The following is a 21,416-nucleotide window of genomic DNA, read 5'->3' as shown; positions in this document are numbered from 1 at the left end:
ACTTCAACTTCTTTGCATAAAGAGCATCTCCCAAACATTGACTTTAACCATTTCTAATAACATCACACAGCCATTTCACAATACCGCAATCGAAGCTTGGGCATTCGCAATGTGCAACCATATTGATATTCACACAACTGCTTCGAATTGTCTTTAGTCCACTGATACTGGTACTCAATCTTCTTTGGCTGAACATAGAGCATTGAACTTGGGCTGGGATGGGCACTTTCTAAACAAGGATCTTAACGGAGGTCTCAGTAAAGATCTATCTCCTAATGTCAGTGCACAGAAGCATCCAATGTGCTACCAGATTGTTGCAGTGGATACGGAGTCCTTATTGATAAATGTGTTTATTACTATTGTCTCTTCCATTTGACTTAGCTCAGCGACACTTGCTTGATCCTCCAATGAATGTTGTATTGTGCCACTAAGGGGTTGAATATAGGAGATCTAACGTCCGGATATCCAATGAGGCTAAGGAATTGGATAATCGATTCACAAATTTGTCATTAGATTCATGTACATGACGCTCTACGCCAGACTATATAAATTACTGCTATTCCGAACCTTCTGAAGAAATTTAGCGAGACCAAAATCATTAAAACTAATAATTCTGTTAGGGCAAAACAATAGCATTAGTACCGGATGATCAAAAATGTATCCATGCTGATTCCTCCCCGTCATTAATCAATTGGAATACACAATCAACTTAAGGAGACAAGCCATGATAAAATAGAGTCTATGGTTTAGTTCAAGGTACATTTCTTAAGGATATTCAAAAGGGCAATATATCATTAATGAACATTTAGATCTAAATAGTGCTGGACAGTCGAATTAGTGTGGGTTTGCAAAATGTGAAAAAGGCGCTTTGGAAAGTTCAGCAAAGACATGAGCCACAACAGCTCATGGGTATTGTCCCATCAAGAAAGAGTCCTAGATTGGCGCACACAGCGTATGCGTTAGTCGGAAAAAGATCAAGTAGAGTCTGCCAAGGTTGCCAATGGCAGGGGTGGCTGCTTGGGATCAGGAAAAATATATATACATATATATAACTTTACTTAACCTGCCACTACGTCACCCCATTCCTCCTGTCCCGCTACAAGCTGGTGCACAGTGCGCAGGCTCCCAGAGGCTAATCCCAACACTGCTCTCAAGCTGGAAATCCTATTCCCAGCACGAGAGCAGCACTGGGATTGGTCTGAGGGGCCTGCTTTGTCTCTCAGAAAGTGCCTGGAAGCCTGTGACTTTTCTCCACCTGGCTGTACAACACAGTCAGGTGGAGAAATGCTAAGTGTGCATGACAGTTAGGCTGGCCTAAGACGGCCAGACAAACAGTCATGCACACTTATTAGTGCCCACCACCCCTCCTCTCCACTGTTGCACGTAGAGTGCATAGCCCCACCCTATGATGCAGCTCACCTGCAGGTAAGAAGAAAAATCTAATGATAGTAAAACTATTGGTTACAATACAACAATATGTTGCTTCATGAGAGGAGTCCTCAGCTATTTTTCAAGAACTGTATAGCATATAAAAGAGCTCAATTTTAAAACTGAGAAATCTATCACAGAGAAATTTTTGTTCATTTCTGTACTGTGGAATCCTATTCATCCTAATGACATTTTTCACTTGCTATAAAGCTGCATTTCAAAATGAAAAGTACTCCCAAAATGATAAATATATATTTTTTTCCATTAGCGAGTTACAATGTAGAGGTTGAGTAACAATACAAATCTGCAAAATTGAGGTCTACAGTTTAACAAATGTCACTATACTGAATAATTTGTATATGTTTAAACTTTATTTTCTAAAGTTTCAAAAAAGAAAACTCCATACTTACAGGGGATGTCACGGTATCCATTTTCTAGAGCTCTAAAGTAGTTCATGAATTCTTTAGATGGAATTTTGAAGATTTCAAACAATCCAACATCTTGGAATAGTGTATACGTAACCTAAATACATTTGAGAATATCACTGAAGTTGGTCTTTAGAAGAATATCTAGTGTGATCTCAATAATACTCAATCCTAGCCATTCAAATGCCATTTTCAGTTTACAATCTCACAAAAATGTTTAATTTCAATCATGTTACAATCTCACAAAAATGTTTAATTTCAATCATGTCAACTTTATTCAGCAAAATTTAAGCGAGGAAATGTAAAATAATGAATAAACAAACATTTCATTATTACCATGACCACACTCTTGCAAGCAATAATCATAAAACTACTCATTAAGAACAAATCTACAAATCTTAAAAACATTAATGACAATGCAAGTAGATAAAACACATAAAACGTAAAAAACATAAAAACTGAGCAAACATCAATAAATGGAGGTTCTAATTTTCAGACAATCAGTTAAAAATGGAACATGGGACAGATACTGTTGGACCTGGCTCTTTTGGCAGGGTTATCCCCAAATATTGTGCCGTACCCCGCCTATTTTTCTCACAATTGTTTTGGCTTTAGGACTGTGAGCACTTTACCACTGCTAACCAGCGCTAAAGCACATGTGATCTCTCCTCTAAACATGGTATGATTGGTTTAAACTTGTTTGGCATATTTGATTTACTTGCAAGCCCTTGTAAAGTGGTATCCCAAATACACAGGGCCTGTACATGTAATGCTACTAGAGGGCATGTAGCACTGTTTGTGCCACCCACAATAGTAGTCTTTCACACTGATCTCAGACCTGCCACCAAAGGGCCCATGTGTGCAGTTTACTGCCACATTGACTTGCAATTTCAAACTACCTTCCAAGCCTTAAACTCCCCTTTTATCACACATAGGTAACCCCTAAGGAAGCCCTATGAGCAGGGTGCTATGTTAGTAAAAGAAAGGATATGTGCCTTTGTGGGTGGCATGTCCTGGTAGTGACAACCTATTTCATTTTTCACTGCTGAGGCCTACTCCTCTCCTAGGCTAGCATTGGAAATTCTGTTACATACTTTTAAGTGGTAAGTACTGATCAGAAAGTTGTGGTGTAGCCATTTTTGGTATGTTAAGAATAGTGGTGATAAACCCTACTTACTGGTGTAATTTTATTTTACATTACTATTTTAGAAATGCCACTTTTAGAAAGTGAAACAGGTAATGCTGCCTTCAAGTGATTTATTTTACACAAAAAGGTTTATTTCAATTGGTCTCTTATTCGAGATGTCTCACCATGAAATCGCAAAATCAATTAGAGCAGTACATACATCAATTTATCTGATTAAATAAATTCCAATAGCTGGGTGCATATCTTGTTTCTACGTTTATATCAAAACACATGAGACTAGAGGTACATAAAAGTTCTCATGAACATTGATAACAGATTACAGTTATTGTGACTAAACATTAACTAGTCATCAATGCACAAATACTTATTTCATCTAATGTCAGAAATGGAGTCTGTCCTATACATAGGAACTAGATCTACCAAATTAAATTGAACAATGAATTAAAGGAAAATTAAGTTAGATATTGATGTATTGGTCATAATACATCGGTGAGCCCATCTTCAGGACACAATTTGTGTGAAGCTCCAAGACTCCCAATAAGTGAGTCAAAAATGATACAATGCAATAGCTGTCCTTCAAGAAGGACATTTTAAATATTGCTTATATAGCTTCTCTTAAGTTAATCAAGTAGAGATCTTTATCTTTTAAAGTTCAAAGCTACGGCATCTACCAGCGTCTCGTGCCGCGTTTCTTAAAAGATAGGGGGTCTTGGAGCTTCAAACAAATTTTGTGTCCTGAAGAAAAAGTTACTTACGTTTGGTAATGCATTATCTGGTAGAAACTATCTAGCTGTAGATTCCTTAGCTTTGAATCCCTGGCATCAGGCTGGATCCAGAAACCTTTGCTGAGCAACACCCCTTGCGAGCGTCGTCAGGTGACTCCATTAGGCTCAATGTGACTTTGGCGTCGATAGCATCAGTTAAGACATTGCGGTACCTATACAGGCACCACCCAGATGCGTGGAAGTCAGTACTTTTTGTTTTTTCCATGCCAGTACTGCAGAGCCATGAGGTAACTGACGTAGTAGTGTGCAAAACTAGGTCCCTGAAAAGGAGAGTGATCCTAGCCCAAATAAAATCAGTCCGCAAAGCAGAGAGACATGGGTGGGTCTGTATGGAATCTGCAGCTAGATAGAGTCTCTACCAGATAATGCGTTACAGAAGGTAAATAACTTGATCATCTGATATAGACTTCTAGCTGCAGATTCCTTACCTTTCAATTAGATACCCAAGCCATACCATCCCGGCAGTGGGTTGTGGACCAATACCTAAAACTAGGAAGTCCTGCAGGACCGAACAGGCAAAAGGCCCATCCATGCTGACCGGACTGTCCAGGCAGTAGCGTTTGGCAAACATGTGCAAAGATACCCACATTGCTACCTGACAAAGTCCATGATGGGGACACCACCAAGCCAAGGCCGTAGTCGCAACATTTCCCCTGGCAGAATGGGCCCTCAATCCCACAGGAGGCGGCTTCTTTGACAAGGCATAGCAGATCTTAATGCAGAGAATGACCCAGCGAGAGATGGTCCTTTTCTGCACTGCCCTTCCCTTCTTAGCTCCCACGTACCACACAAAGAGTTGATTGTTCACCATGAACTCTTTTGTGCTGTCAAGGTGAGCGACAATGCTCTTTTTGGATCCAGTCGATGGAGACGCTCCTCCTCTTTAGAAGGATGCGGGGAGCAAAGAAGGTGGGCAATGTGATAGAATGACACAGTAAAAAGGAAGCCCGGGTGCCAAGCACCACTGTCTGGAAAGGACATCAGATAGGGAGGCAAGCGAGATAACGCCTACAGCTCACTAACCCTCCGGCCAGATGTAATCATCTCTAAAAAGGCTGTTTTGATGGTCAACAGCCGGAGGGGACAGTTATGTAAAGGGTCGAAGGGAGCACACATTATGTAGGTGATGACTAAATTATGGCCCTCTGTGGCATAACAAAGGGCGGGGTGGAAACAAGTGAGCCAGCCCTTTTAGAAACCTATAAACAATTGGAGACTTAAGGAGATAGATAGCTGGTCTGGCAACCGCAAAAAAGCAAACCGAGAAGAAAGGAACTCTTAAGAGTTACCAAAGCAAAGCCCTGCTGGGCAAGGGTCAGAATGAACAAAAGAACAGTGAAAAGAAAAGCAGAAAGACGATCAATAGACCTTTCTGTACAGTATAATACAAATTTCTGACAATGGCAGGCGTATACCGTCTTAGTGAAGGGCCGCCTGGCCGCCAAAATAACAATACATACTTTGGGAGGAAGGTCAAAAACCATCAACTGCTGCTGCTCAATCACCACGCATAGAGGTGTAGAGTCGATGGGTTCTGGTAAAGAAACCTTCTCTGCTGTTGCAACAGAAGATCCTCCCAAAAGGGCAGCCTGATCAGAGGATCGATGCTCATCTTCAGAAGCTCTGGATACCAGACTCTCCTCGCCCAGTTGGGAGCCACAAGAATGACTTGTGCCCGGTCGCTCCTGATCTTCTTTAGAACCACGGGCATAAGTGGTATGAGCAGAAAAGTGGACAACAGGCTTGAACTCCACTTGTGACGAAAGACGTCGCCTTGGAAACTCCAGCATGCGGAATTGCTGACACTGCGCGTTCTCTTCAGAGGCGAAAATCTAACCAAGGTTCTCCCCACTGCTAAAAGAGACCATGCAGCACCTCCGACTGGAAACTCCATTTGTGATCCGCTAGGCATTGTCGACTGAGTTAGTCCTCCTTTGTGTTCAGAGAATCTGCCAGGCATTGAACCACCAGGGTTATGCCCTGCTGTTCCAGACATGTCTAGAGACACAGGACCTCTCGACATAGGGTCTACGACCCCACCCCGCCCTGCTTGTTGCAGGACCACGTGGTGGTAGTGTTTTCAGTTAACACTAGCTTCACCTTGACAGAGGGAAGAAATTCTTTCAATGGCAACCAAATCGAACTGAGCTTCAACAAATGTATGTGGAGCCCTGACTCTGCCGGAGACCAGTGTCCTGTGGTCTCTAACTCTAACAAATGGCTGCCCTATCCCAAAAGTGATGCATCTGTTGCAACTGAGATTTGGTTAGGGAAGGGAGAGGGGTCTGCCATTGACCCAATCGCATCGTCAACCACCACTGCAGATCTTTTGCAGTTCCTTCTGAGATCTGAACGACATCAGTGAGATTTCCCTAATGCTGTGCCCACTGGAACTTCAAATCGCACTGCATAGCCCGCATATGCCACATGGCATGCTTTACTAAAAGGGTGCAGGAGGCCATGAGATGAGGCCAACAGTCTCAGAGTCAGTCTTACCAAAATCCAGGATAGAGGCCGAAAGATCGGAATCATAACCTGAATATCCTGGACTCGCAGCTCAGGAGGATAGACCCGAAACTGCACTGTGTCCACATCAGCTCTGAGGAAAGGGAGCGTTTGAGATGGAGCCAGGTCTGACTTCGGCACGTTTATAGAGAACCCCAGCCCATGCAGAAGGTTCGCCATAGTCTGAAGGTGGGAGACAACAGCCTGAGCCAAGGACTCCTACAGCCAGTCGTCGAGGTAGGGAAAGACGGACACCCCTAACCTGCACAGATGAGCAGCAACCACACCCATCACCTTGGTGAACACCCGAGGGACACTGGTAAGGCCATAGGGGAGCACGGTACACTGCTAGTAAAGTACTCGTGGCCTACCATGAACCACAGGTAACGCATGTGGCCTGGCAGGATAGGGATGTGAAAATAAGCAAACTGCAGGTCCATAGCTACCATCGAGACTTCTTGGTCTAGGGCAGACCAGACCTGAGCTAGAGTGAGCATCTTGAGTTTCTCCTTCTCGAGGAACAGATTGACGGTCCGAAGATCTAAAACGGGCCGCAACCCTTTGTTCTTCTTCGGAATCAGAAAGTAGTGGGAATAACAGCCGCTGTCTACTTCAGAACCCGGGACCCTTTCTATAGCTCCCTTGGCCAAGAGAACTGCAATTTCCTCCTGAAGCAATTATATATGATCCTCCATCAGCCATTCCTGATTTGACAAAATGGGAGGACCTCCAGTGGGGGAGTTGATAAATTTTGCCACCAACTGGAGGGGTGTGGTCTTGCAGAGTCAGACTGAAAAATGCTTGGAGGCTGCGGCTGCCGAGGGCAGGGTGTCTAACGACTACTGGCTTCCATTGCTAGGTCGCAATGTACCATGTCCACATCCCCGCATGGCTTGGGAAGCTTGTGCAGGACAGTGGCTGGGATAGGGCTGATGCAGCTGGAAACCCCTTCTGTTGCCATGAAAGGGGCGAAAGGAAGACTGGCCAAGAGGTGTGTTAGAGAGGCCCAAGGATCTGGCTGTAACTCGAGATTCCTTAAACCTCACTAGGGCCGTATCTGCCTTTTCCCCAAAAAAAGGCTTCAATCACAGGGCATGTCAGTCAGATTTGCCTACACAGCACGTAAGAAGCCAGTTGTCCAAAGCCAGTTATCCTAAGCCAGGCATGGCGCCTCAAGGCCACTGTTGTGGAAATCGATCTGCCCAGCGAATCCATTGTATCAAGGTCTCACCTTATGGTGAATTTTGCTGCATCTCTCCTGTCCTTCACTACCTGAGAGAGCACAGCCCGAGCCTCCTCCAGGACTTGTGGCAGCACTTGTGCAAACGTCTCCCAAGGGGAACGGGAGAAACAACCCAATAAGCATGCAGTATGCACCGTCCACAATGCCAGGCTAGAAAAGAAAACATTTCCTTCCCAAATGAATCCAGCCTCTTGGATTCCCTATTCGGAGGAGGGGCAGGGATTGCGCCCGGTTACGTAGATGCCTGCACCAGCAAACTTTCTGGGGTGGGGTGTTGACTGAGGAACTTTGGGTCGCCCAGAGATGGGCAATGGCAGCGTGCAATTGTCCTATTCACAGGAGCCCCTGTGCTAGGCTTGAACTACGTGCCTAGAAGTGTTGTAACGTATCTAGGGCTCTAGTGTAAATTTCCCGATTTGTGCCCTTATATAGATATAACTTATCATATCCTTATATAGGCATCCGAATCATAACCATATTTAGACACAGCCAATGCAGTCTAAATACTGCATGACTACTTCCACTAAGCTCCCAGAGTACAACTAGTTCTTGAAGACAACCAGCCTTCAGCAGTACGGGAATTCCCCTGCTTCAGTATTGATTTGTCCAAGAACTCCTGGAGTGTGTAAAGAACTTCGAGTTCTTAGTGACGTTATTAAGTCCACCCTTAAGTCAAACTCAGCACCTTCCAGGTATAAATATGCCCACATCTGCCCTAGCAAAACACACAGTGGTTTCGGAGCAGATCGAGTAACTACTTGCCCGACGCCCCGCTGTATGCGAGTGCCGAAGGAAGCCGACCCTCCCTGCTGACGCACTGAGAGAGACGCTGTCTTTTCTCCTGCCGAGAAATCCAGCTCCAGTGTTTCCCTGCTACCCTTGCGGGTTACTGGGAGATCGAGTCCTGAGAGAGAGATACAAGAACTCCTCATTCTATAACCAAGGTACGGAGCCGATTAGACCCTTGTAGAATTTTTGGATAGATTCTTGGCAGAAACTATTTAACTCCAGCTACACCTCACTTACTTCTTCTCTTGTACTAGGCTTAGGTTAGGTACACCGGGGTAGGCGTATTTTAGATGCAGCAGTTGAGTACTTTTAGTCATTATTTATCATTGTATGTATTTTATCTATTTTATGTATCTTATGGGTTAGAAACCATATAAATGCTTTTACAGTATTATTTCATAATACTCCTTTTACTGTACGCACTTTACTTCATAGCAAGTATTACGATAGTAGCAATTCACTTCTCTTGCATGAGAAAGAAGACTGCTCAATAAATAACCTTTTTATTGAAAACGCCAGTCTCTCTATTTCTCTGCATTCCTGGTGAAACGAAGCATGCACCATTGAGCGAAATAGCCATCTATTGTTCCCGCGACTGTGGAGATATATTCCTTATTCTTGGGGAACAAAGTTGTCATGTTATATGGTTGTCAGAAACTAATCCCTTCTTGTTTATTCGAGAAAGTTTCTAGTGACCTCTGAGCTAGCTGGCATACACAATTAAGTCTAACATTCAATAGAGACATAGTCTAATTCAGTCCTACGTCTAAACAATTGTTTATGTTATTCCAATGCGCAGAGCATATTGGGAATATAGGAACTACACTACATGGCGCCCAACGTTTGGTAAGGCGATAATTTAACGCTAGATACTAGAGTAACTCAGTCGTGCTTTTCACACAGACCTCTTTTTCCATAAAAACTCCAATAGACGTCTGGAGTGGGTAAAAGGTTAGTATCCGCCAGAACTAAGTAGGGCGAGAATCCTATGTATTAGTTTTTTGGTTTATTCAACGTTGAAGGATACAGTGTTCCAAAATATCGTGCACCTAATCTTTGTTTCCTTGAAACTTGCTCTGCAAATTTTCTGTCAGCAAAATGACGGAGAGTGACGACGAAAGGGAGAGAGCTAGAATAGCAACTGAACTATTAGCAGAGGACACAAGTCTTCAGCAAAACAACCCAGATGCGGTAATCATCCCGATAAATGTAAGAAAGAGTGTAACTTACAAACTAATAAATAGTGGTGTATTATCGAGAGGTGGTACAGTCATATTTGTGGTAGATGCACATGAATATCGGCAGACAGAGGTATTCTATTCATGGATACATTTTCCAGCAGCAAATGCTGTAACACACGAGTTCCACTACTACAAAGCAGAGGAACACCCAGCGGAATACGTTCCTTTTGAGGACGTTGAAATTCCACTAACTTACCAGGAGCATCAGCTCTGGTTTAATGGCGCCCTAAAACATCAAAATCACATTACCAGGCTCGGTCCACTAGGTAGATTAGGAGCCACATGGCCGGTTCTAGCCAGCTATAAACCACATCCTGACATTGAAGAAATGTCAGACAGAGAACTGTTAGTTCAATTAAAACAATTAATTAAAATACATAGGCAATTAGTCCAATATGTCATGTGGACTTTAACAGTCCAACCTGCTATAAAAATTCCACAGCACACCCCTCACCAGGGGAACACAAATAAAATTACACCACAGTCATTGGCAAATTACCCGCAAAACGGGAACAAATTCAGTTCTGGTTATCTCATAAGATTACTCAAATAGAGGCAGTATACCCTGGTAGTACACCTCCTGAAAAACACAGAATTCATAAAATCTGTTTACCAATGGGGATCGCACCACATGTGGAGGACTGTGACACTTGGGGAACAGTCTTTGCTTCAATCTACACAAAAACACATGGTGTTCCGTCTATGGCGGCTATACCAGTTTCAGTCCAGAGGAAGGTCTCCCCAATGGAGAGATAGATCTCCAGAACGGGGGGTAGGTCTCCACAACGGGAGCCCTCTGAGAAAAGATATAACCTTAGAAATAGGGATAATTTGAAAAAACCTGACAGATAAAGACATTGATACACGTTCTCTCGATCTTTTCAGACTTCCTCATAGAAATTGGAAAGAAGAGGACGGTCAGAACATAAAGAAGAGCGTGTCATGTCCAAAGACAAGTAACCCGCTCACCAAAGTAAAAAATCTCAATTTCCCAAAAAGAAGGTAGCAAGCATAAAGATAAAACATGCCGAGGATCCAGAGGACACAACTCAAGAACAGGGAGTGGGTCCAAACAATGCTAGACAGCGAAGCAGAAGTAACCATAGCTCACAAGATCCTGATGAATCTTCTGGAGACAGTGGACACAAATGAATACATTCAGGTGGAAACTGCAGACGCCAGAGTTAGTGTACCCCATAAATTATATGAAATAACATTGCGTATAGAAGGGGACATAACTAGGAAAATAAGAAGTCTCTTTTGAGAGAAGCTATCCAAAGACTATGATATTCTTCTAGCGGAGAAAGACTGGCCACCAGAATTTGTTAGGGAGTGTCCAAATGGCGAAGAAAGGATTATGCCTGCCTTCTCAAATCATATTCCAATTCATAAAACATACACATATGCCAGAAAATTGGCAGTGGCCCAAGCCCCTGCATTATATAAAAATCATGTAGGGTGGGATGAGGAATCCCCTCATCATAAAATCCAGTTAAAAAATCAACCTACTGCACAAAGGCAATATCCTGTTAAGCAAGAAGCTAAAAACAAGTCAGGGAGATCTTAGATCAACTTGAGTACCAGGGGGTGATTGAAACATGCACCTCACAAATGAACAATCCTTTGTTTCCGGTCTCCAAACCGGACAATTCATATCGTCTAGTATTGGACTACAGACATTTAAACACTTGTTGAAAAACATTTGCAGTACAAAATTCACACAGTGCAGCACTAATGAATAACATTGCGCGCAAAAAATATAAAACGACATTAGATATTTCAAATGGTTTCTTCTGTCAAAACATTTCACCAGAAAGGAGGTATTTGACCGCTGTCTCAAGTAAGGGGCCCAGAGGCACTTTTGCCATCTCCCCCAGGGATTCAAGAATAGCCCAGAATTATTTTCAGCCAGAGTAACAGAGTTACTACAAATGTATGATGATGAGGCATTCTCTTATGTCGATGACATCTATCTAACAGACAATGATTTGGACAGGCACTTGAAAAGAGTGAAAACCATTATACTTTGGTTCGCATCTGAAGGGTACAAATTCAACTTAAAAAACAATCACGGATTTCCCAACACACTGTCCTATTTCTAGGATATGAGCTATCAAGTGAAGGGAAAAGCCTGGCAGCCAATTTCTTAGAGAAACGTGCACTGCTCCAAGCTCCAAAAACGCTGAAAAACTTACAATCAATTCTAGGTTTCGTGAATTTTGGAAGAACTTACGTTCTTAATTACGCAGAAAGGGTTAAACCTCTCTACGAATTAATAAAACCTGATTTCAAACAAACTAATTGGACTCAAACACAGAAATTTTACGTTCAATACAAACAGACATGTTAGCTAAAACAAAGCTGCAAACATGCGTAAACATACGCAACCTTGTAATCAGAGTAATTCCAGGAAGATGCGGATTCACGTACTTTACCTATAACGAAGGTGAAACAGTATCAATAGCTTACAAATCACACTTGTACACACAAGCTGAAATAAAATTCACTTCAACTGAAAAAATTCTGACAGCGGTCCAAACTGCTATAGCAAAACAAAGCGCCCTCGCACAGGGAAAATGCATATCAGTCGTTACACCTGTACCTGCCTTAGAGGCAGTGGCAAGAGCGAGCATTCCAAATGCTACAGCTTTACATCCAAGGTGGAAAAATTTAAAAACTAGAATATCTAGAATATGAACACGAATTTCCTCTGCCGACCGAAATTCTGCCTCTTGAACAGTACGCCTGCGTAATTTACAGACGGATCTGCGCAACATTGGATTGTGGAAAAACAAGTATACAATGCGACATGTGCGATTGTAAAAGGTCGCTGGTGCATGTGGAGTGGTGTGGCTCACTGGTTAGAGGCGGCAGACCCGGAAGCAGAGGACGGCCCGGGCCCAGGGTTCAATTCCCGTCGCGGCAGGGTTGTGGACCAGGGTCAGCGGACTCTATAATTCTCGCCTCGGTGCCTACTCTAACCAGGGATCACACTCTGCAACTCTGGGCATTAGCTTGCCTCATCTCCTCAACGACCGCCCACATACACCGGGGATGCCTGGATTCACCTTGGAGATACCCAGTAGGGACCATCTCATAGGGAAAGCCAGGACGGGTTCCCCAGCGGTTTCAAAGATGCAAAAGGTGGCACAATAAAGCATAAAATGCTTTCGGAACAAGTAGTTATTTAACAGAAAGAACGACAAAATACTCATGTGATACATACACTGAGTCATCAACGGGATGGTGTTCACGTTGCAGGGAATTCATTGGCTAATAAAGCCGAAAAGGCAGCTGTCCACACGGCTTCCGTAGCTACAATTGAGCGTTCTAAAAAAAGAATAGATGGTGAAACGCTACTAGCAGTAAAAGGCTCAATTGAAGGCAATTATGCAGCGTTACCTCTAAATTATCCACTTGGAAATACATACATAATTGATGCAAACTCTGTTCCTTTTGCTCAAATCCCTGGAGTGGGGGACATAGTAATTCAAAACAGGAAATGGAGGGCTTACTTGGTTCAAGAAGCACACATGTGAGAGCTTCTGAGGCATCAAGGAATCTTAACTTCTCTAATAGAATTACAACTGAAGTACTGGCGGCCGGGAATGAGCTTGCAAATTTATAACTTTGCAATGGATTGTCAAAACTGCAACAGATATCGCAGTCATAACCCGGACCAGGGGACTGACACTAGCACAGTCAGTCCAGCCCAGACACCTCTGTTAGATAGCATTAGACTGTCTACATGCAGGCGTCCCTACAGACTGATGCGGCCCCACAACTACTAGGACAAGATTCATTTGGATGTGGCCTCAGCGCTCGGCTGACGCCAGAGCGCTCTAGTGACCTCTGAGCTAGCTGGCATACACAATTAAGTCTAACATATTCAATAGAGACCTAGTCGACTTAAGTCCTACGTCTAAACTATCATTTATGTTATTCCAATGCGCAGAGCCTATTGGGAATATAGAAACTACACTACAGAAGGACATCAGTAAGTGCTTCATTAAAGGGAAAAAAGGGTTCTGAGGCAGAAGCCCCTGAAGTGCTTAAGCACTTCAGTCAGGAGATTAGTCCTGACCGCCACTGAGGGCAGCTCCAGTCGGATGCCCTCTTGACCACCATGGCATAAGATGCCCTCTCCTCTGTAGCCACAATTATTGGAAAGAGCATGCTAGTATCTGGATAAGTATTCAGTCCACTGGCTTCCCCAAGTTCCCCATACCAGTCGAACTGCTCTGCAGAGTCATCCTGGTGTTCCAGAGGGTCCGTAGACCCCTCCCAATCCTCTCCTGAGCCTAACACGTCCACAAAGTTTTCAGGCAACAACATAGAACCCCTGTGTTCAATCGAGGTTGGAATTGGCATAGAGCGACGTCGTTCCGAGTCGTCAGGGATTATGATGGAGCTGGCACCACTACTGGGCATCGGCGGCGCCGAAGGCACCGACTTCAGGTCTGACGCCAGGGAAGGTTGCGGTGGCACGACCAGCATCGACCCAGTCGAGATCTCGGACGCCCTACTGGCGCCGGAGCTGACGGCGTCAAATCCAACAGGCCCCTTCCGACCCCGTGGGACCCAAAGTCTCCCAGAGGGTTCAGCCCGCTGAAATATGTGGTGAATGGCCTCGTAGAACTCTTTAATTAGCAGGGGTCGGTCCGTCTCCTAGAAAAGGAAAGTCACAAGGATCAGCATCAAGGCCCTGCCCCTGGAGCCACGCTGTGTGTGACCAGTCAAGTGAAGGTAGGATTCTAAGGATTCGGGCACCATTTCCCTGGCCTGCCGTCCAGCATCCTCCTCTGTGGCCCCGTTTGAGGGTATCATCCTCCCAGATACAGATCCCCGAGGTCCGGTCCCCAAAGGAAGCACCATGGATGAGTGGGTAATCGGGGGAGCAGTGCAGCCATCCCACGCTACTTAGCGGGTTGCTATGTTGTATTTTGACAAACGTTGTGAATCCAAGCAGCCACAAAGGGTCCTGGACTCGAGGAGCATTGCTTCTTCTCTGTTCCAAAGCAGGAGAAGTCCGCCTGTTGGATCCCTGCTATGGGACATCCATAACTACCATGAAGTAATGAATGGGAACGCAGGTGCTCTGAGCCCAACTGCCACATCATATGATCATTGCACTTGCACTTCAGAGTTACTATAATGAGCCGGATGGAAGCACAGGTGCTTCTGAGGCTATGTGTTTTGTATAGATTTAACGTGATATTCATTAAAAACGAGCCTATGTCCAGAAGTGATTTATGTCATTTGGATCTTGCTTGTTCAGGACAACAAGTACAATCTGAGTAACTGCATTGTTTGTAAAGCATCTACATCTCATGTCATTTGGTCTTGTGATAGGTACAATATAGTTTGTTTTTACATAATTCTGTGTTGAGTCTTTTTGTGGTGTATTTGTTGTGTTGCTGTGCGAGTGTGCTGCACAAAAGCTTTACACATTGCCTTACATGATAAGCCTGCCTGTTCTGCTCCAAGCTACCAGAGGGTGAACATAGGCTATCTTTGATGTGTAACTGACATGCCCTGACTAGAGTGGTGGGTTCTGCCTGGCTTAGGTGCATACCCTAGGCAACCAGACACCCCATTTCTAACAGAGACTTATATCGAAGTAAATTATTTAAATATAAATATGTTTTCTCACTTTCCACAAAATGCTGTAGTTTTTTTTTTACTTCCACTTGACATGGAAAGGGTACCTGTACCGTCACAAAAAGCTACAAAATGCAAGGTATTAATGTGTCTGAGGGTAAAGCGTCTTCTTGAACGTAGGACTCATACATTATGATGCCGTTTCTGATTACAAGTTAATTGTAGGCTTCATGTTTAGAGGATGGAACATAGGGATCAACTCTTAGGATGGAGGGGAGCTTGAAATCTAGTTGTAAAAGGCATATTAAGAACTAGAATCAGTGGATGAAAACTTTCCTATTAGGTTCCCACCATGTATCCACGGCAGCTGAACATAATGCCAAGTAGTATTCATACTGTTAGGAGGTTGATAGGATAATATTTGACCAAAGTGTACTGTGGCATAGAATGATTAAATGGAGTTTGGTACTACAAATGTTATTGTACACCCCTTGATCTCACCAATTCAATGCTTTAAAAATAACCCTTTTATCTCTAAAACTGCCTACAAAGTATAAGCATGCTGTAGAAAAGATCATCTGGTCTAAGCAGACCAAGAATTTGTGTGTGCAATGAAAATTATTGACAACCAACGTATTAGCCAGTTATATCTGGGTATATTATATGTATGATGGAAAATACAGGTAACTATTTCTGGGCTGGATCTGGGCTCCTGACGACCCAGGGAAATAGACCAAATGTGTCCTGATGCCATTTTCCAACACTGGGATACGATTCAGAATCACCCACAAGTTGTCTGCATTTCGATTGGTGCTACAACCTACAGGCAGTTAGAGGGTCTTTATTTTAATTTCTTGCTGGGCATAAACTAAATTCTGATAAAAAGGGCCATCAGCCCTTCCTATGTTCAAGTATGATCCTGGCTGGGAGCCATCAGGAGTCTAACACCTAGATGCCTATGGATGTGTGTATGGGTAAATACACTAATAATTATTTAAATGGCCCCTTATTGATCCATTTCATTTTTTTTGCACTACTCATTCCAGTGTACAGTGTCCGAGTGTTTTTCACCACACAGACAATAAATCATACAGGTGTGTATATCAATGTGCAGAAAATTATACTTAAGACAATGAGGGTTATATATGGTGTTTTATCACATACCCTCCATACTTTTAGACATAATATGTTAAGCCTGAACAGTTGGTAGAGTCACAAAGTAAGGGTATAACACGTAATGCAGTGATTGGGGTTGTATGTCATAACAAAACTTTGTTTATTCCCAGAAAAGCCCTCTTTGTAACCTAAACCTTAGAATAACAGATTGAACAAAACCATTAGGATCTAAAACCATGAGACTTCGTTTGCATGCATCTCCCTGATGCCGGTAAAAAGATCACTGAGCTACATTAAGATTACAACTTATGAACTGAAAGAAACAAAATGTTCTCCTTGTCAAAAGCAGTAGTCCGCTTACGTATCTATATAAAATACAAATATGCGATATGCATGTTACATGATGTGGTTTGCCGTGGCCACATTATTCTTCTATGCTACTTTGCAAGTCAAAACTGTGATTGGACATACATTTAAAAACTCTTCCAGAACTGCATTAACCACCAGAGTTATCCTACTGTTAATATGATCGATAGGTGTTGTCACTATAGTGATCGTGCCAAGCAGTATATAAGAACTACCTTAACTGTGGATTTCATTTTACCTTAAATGGACGAAGACCATCAATAATGGATTGTGTCTGAGACAGTTTGCAGAATCTCACTTGGGAGCTTATAAACACCTACAAGTATTTGCCATACACAGCGGGTGGGAGGGCTATGGGGAGGAAGGCTGTAAGGAATTTGTGGTTAGAGTATTTGTGCATCAGAAATCGTCTTACCAAGGAAAGAAACTTGGATACTTTTAACCACAGATTTCTCACCTTTTGAAAAGATAAAGCAGAACTTCCCAAAAGATGGAGTTGTGTTGAGTTGGCTTAACACTAGGAAATCCTGCAGGTCCAAGCGGGCAAAAAGGTCCTTTATGCAAAACTGTGAATCAAGGCAGTAATGCCTGGTGAAGGTGTGGCCTGGCAGATGTCTACCACCAGAAAACCCTTGCCTAAGGCTGTAATGGCAGCCTTAGCTCTAGCAGAATGTGTTTGAACGCCCTCAGGTAGTTCCTTCCTAGCCAAGAAACATACCAGTTTATGCAGAGAATAATAAAGTATGTTTCTGGACTGCCTGCCTCTTCTTGACCATCCACTCTGTGATCCTTTCCTTGATTGATGTAAGAGTGAAGGCTTCTCTTTGGGTGTTATCAATGAAGACTCTTTTCCTCCATAGAGGGATGTGGCAGAGAAAAAAGTGGGGAGCACGATAGACTACCCCACTTGAGGGGCATAGGTTGGTCAGTAAGATTGGGGGGTGTGAGCTTCAGTTTTTCCAACAATTAGGCTGGCATATAATGTAAAAATACATTATACATCAAACAGCATTCATGAGAGGGGCCTAAGGGGCAGTGGAAAGTGAGAAAAATGCAGATTGGTAGGTGTGCTAATAGAGAAAACACAATATTCTGTACTATGCAACCATTTTGATGACTTTCAAAACGGAGAGGGAGAGTGTGTTTTTGTCTGTGTGTATATACAAATCCTGGGTGCAATCCAACAGACAACTCAAAATACCTGAATGAAAACCCCTGTACCCAACTATTTATCGAAAAGTACATTTACTCAGGAGGAGGGGGGACGGGGGGTAACAACCCCTCCCATCCACCGCCGAAGCCTACATGGAAGAGTGACACCACTTTTCACACAAAGAAAGCCTAGGTTGAAGCACCATCTTGTCAGAAAAGAAGTTGTTAAATGGTGGTTGTACTGACAGCATGCTGAAGTAATTTAGGAAGACATTCTTAGGTGTCAGAAGTCTCAATGAACAGCCGTTTATAGGTTTGAAAGGAACACACATTATGAACTTTAGAGCCAAAATATTGTCTTAATGCGGCATAAAACGATGCAAGAGAAAACCTATATAAACCCTTTAATATAAACATCACAACTGGAGACTTAAACAAGGAGGGATGATGAGGCAAACACAGAAAGGAAGAGAGGGATGCTGAATAACCTTTAACAGTGCACACACCAAGACGGTTTCTAAGCTAGAAGCCCATCAGAAAGTTGAGTATGTAGCAGGTCGACTAGACATCCTTACACCAGGCCTCAAGCTTTGCCCAGTATTCAAAGTAAACAGACTTTGTGGATGGATAGCATGCAACCAAGAATATGTCAACCACCTCTACGCGCAGTGCAAAACTGGTACATAGAATAGGTTGTGGAGATTTGGATAAAGAACCATGCACTGTCAATAGCGCAGAGGTAGACTAAGCGGAGGACAAATGTTCTAGTTTAGAACCTTGGGGTGCCACACTTTCCAAGTCGAGTGTGGGGCTATCAAGAGGACAGGAGACTGGTCTCTCCTGAACATTCTACATAACTCAGGAAAGAAGCGGCAGAGATGGCAATACTTAGAGGAGACAGCATACCCACAGCAGACTATTCCCACATTTCCTTCAGGTGGAAACTCCAAAGACACAAAAGGCTTGAAAGTCTGCATACATGTCGGCAGTAAAAAGATAAACCCAAGTGAAGCCCCACTGAATGAAGAAGTCTTGAACAAACTCTGGATGCAGAGACCATTTGTAGTTGATGTGATGCTGCTTGCTGAGCCCTGACATTCAGGAATCCTGACAGAGAGTTGATAGCCAGCAAGATCCCCTACAGGTCCAAACTAAGCTCTTCCTGGAACAGCACCAGAAACTCCACATCACTGTGCTTGTCACACCATCACATGGTGGTCATGTTGCCCATCAGAACTTGCACAGGCATGCCTTTGATGGAAGGCAGAAAGCCTTGCGAGTCAGCCGCATGGCAAGCAGCTCCTGAAGGTTGATGTGGTGCTTCGGGTCCAATGGCTATCACAGGCTTCAGATTTCCATCTCATCCTGGTAGCCTCCCCAGTCCACAGTCAATACATTATTCACCACTAAGAGTTCTAGGTGGGTTAAGGAGTGCAACCAGCCTCATGTTAGATTGGTGTTCTTTATCCATCCTTGAAGGTATGCACCAGCTTAGTCGTAGGCACAATGTTATCCATGAGGTACCCCCAGTGTTGAGCCCTTTAAAGCCAGAGGTTCTATTAAACAGCCCACATGTGCCGATGGGCGTAAGATACGAGAAGAATAAACGAGGCCAAGAGGCCAACAAGCCAGAGAACCTTGCAAGTCATAACCTAAGTCAGAGTGTTAAACATCAAGATCATATCCTGAATGTCTAGATTTTCTTCAGGGGCATAAACGCTTTTAATGTCAACATGTCTTGAATTGCCTATATAAAGGGAATCCTCTACACTGGCCGAAGGTGGGATTTGGCCTCTGTGAGTGATAACTACAGGGAAGAAAGTTAAAAATGGCTGTTTGCAGGTGATCTGTGACTGACTGCAACAACAGCCAGTTGTTGAAGTACAGAAAGGCGCTCACTCATGAACTGCAAAGATGAACCGACACTACTACCTTTGTGAAGACACAGGGTCATAGTAAGTCCAAGAGACAGAATAGCAAACTTCGCCTGTTCCTTCCCCACTATGAATATGAGGAAACACCTGTAAGCCTGCAGGATATGAACATGAAAGTATGTGTCCTGCTAGATTAGCAAAATGTGGTCTTCTGAAGGAAAGCAATCAGGAACTAAAGATTTAAAATCAGCCTCACCCACCATCCTTCTTGGGCACCAGAAAAATAGGGGAATTAACAGTTGCCCGTCTCCTTCTTGGACACCCTCTCGATTGGCCCTTTGGCAAGTAATGTCTGAATATTTCTAAGAAAAATGCAGGCATGTGCTGCCAAAGTCTGGGTAAATGCAGGTAGAACTGAATACAGGATTGATTAAAAACACAGAAGGGTTTAACCTGGTCTGATAACCTGCAGGACCCATTAGTCAGAGAAAATTGCTTGCCATCTGGACAGGTAAAAATGTATTCGACCGCATCAGCTCCATGCCCCCCCCCCACCTAAAGGGAATTCAGAGTGGTTTGATAGGGCAAGTGGAAAATTAGGACAGATCATGTGAAATTATAATTTGTCCTCTCAACCCACTGAGGCACCATAAGGGTAGCGCAGGCTACGGCATGGGCTGAGATGGCTGCCTCAGCTGATAAGCCAGGTCCTTTGAATAACTCAGAACGTCTGGTTTTGCTGGTATAATTGATCAGTCTAAATAAGTAAACACAAGGTTAAAGGTTGAGCAGTGCGGAATTTGAATTCACTCTAGAAGTGAACTTGCGTGTCTCCAAGCAGCCATCAAAGGGTATGTCCATGATTGATGTCTGGCTGCGCGATCCTGGGGAAACCTGTGACACGCTAGTGCCCATAGACGGCCTACCCAGCTTCTGGTGTACAGTTTAGCTTAGAAGATGTACTTTGCTGTATCCTATCCATTGAGGATCTGGGCAAACAGATCTAAACTCCATGACCAGATGATGCTGGTTTATCTGCCTAGGAAGCAGTCAGCATTTAAAGAGAATAAAGCTAGGCTGGCAGAGAACACCCTCATGCATCAATGCATTTAGATTCCGAAGCCTGCACTGCAAGGCTTTTCAGTAAAGGATGTTCAGTAAAAAAAAGGCTGAGTCACCCAGAGCAGGTCTGTGGCACTCAGCTATGGATGACTTACCAGCAGCAATGAGCCAAGGCTTCATCCACGCTGCAGCCAAAGTGTTCGTCAGAGCTGAATTGATGAGCCAGGTTGCCAAAGTTGTCAGATTAGCCTTAGTGTCACCAGTAGGCAGTCATACATGAATAGCCTTCACTGCACCACGTACCACTACAGAACAAGAGGCACTCTCCTCGAGGAAGGGGGAGGGGTTGGGGGGTAGAGTTAGAAAGGAGAGTCCATCAGTATCCTGAGGATGCGCATTGTCACCCCCTTCCTCTTCACCCCACCATGCACGCATCAGAAATTTACTGTATGGGAGTCTAAGTCAAACAAAGCCTCGAGGCACTGAAGGTACTGGCATCAAGGCAAAAGCAATGCCATGAAACTTTCCAAAACTGCTACCTGTGCCTTAGTGATTTGACAGCGAGAAAAAGGCCGAGATGTTGCTGAAATCTGAGCCGGATCTGAAAGATTTGGGATGGCATATCTAACGTCAGGGCTGACATCAGCCAGATAAGGACTGATGTAGTCTCAGACAAGGGACT

The 21,416-nt window shown here is 43.7% G+C and overlaps 1 protein-coding gene across 1 annotated transcript in view; it reads right to left on the bottom strand.

Moving 5' to 3' along the window:
* PDE3B (phosphodiesterase 3B) overlaps nt 1-21,416 on the bottom strand; it is a 1,395,287-nt gene that overhangs the window by 541,970 nt on the left and 831,901 nt on the right. Inside the window, exon 11 of the mRNA XM_086956022.1 lies at nt 1,839-1,950. Within this exon, the coding sequence (XP_086812148.1) occupies nt 1,839-1,950 (112 nt within the window). The remainder of the gene's footprint in view (nt 1-1,838; nt 1,951-21,416) is intronic.

The sequence above is a fragment of the Lissotriton vulgaris genome, chromosome 2_1, assembly GCF_964263255.1.
Source record: "Lissotriton vulgaris chromosome 2_1, aLisVul1.2, whole genome shotgun sequence".
NCBI lineage: Eukaryota > Metazoa > Chordata > Amphibia > Caudata > Salamandridae > Lissotriton > Lissotriton vulgaris.
Note: the sequence above shows the minus strand (reverse complement) of the source record. Positions and strands in the feature narration are given on the sequence as shown.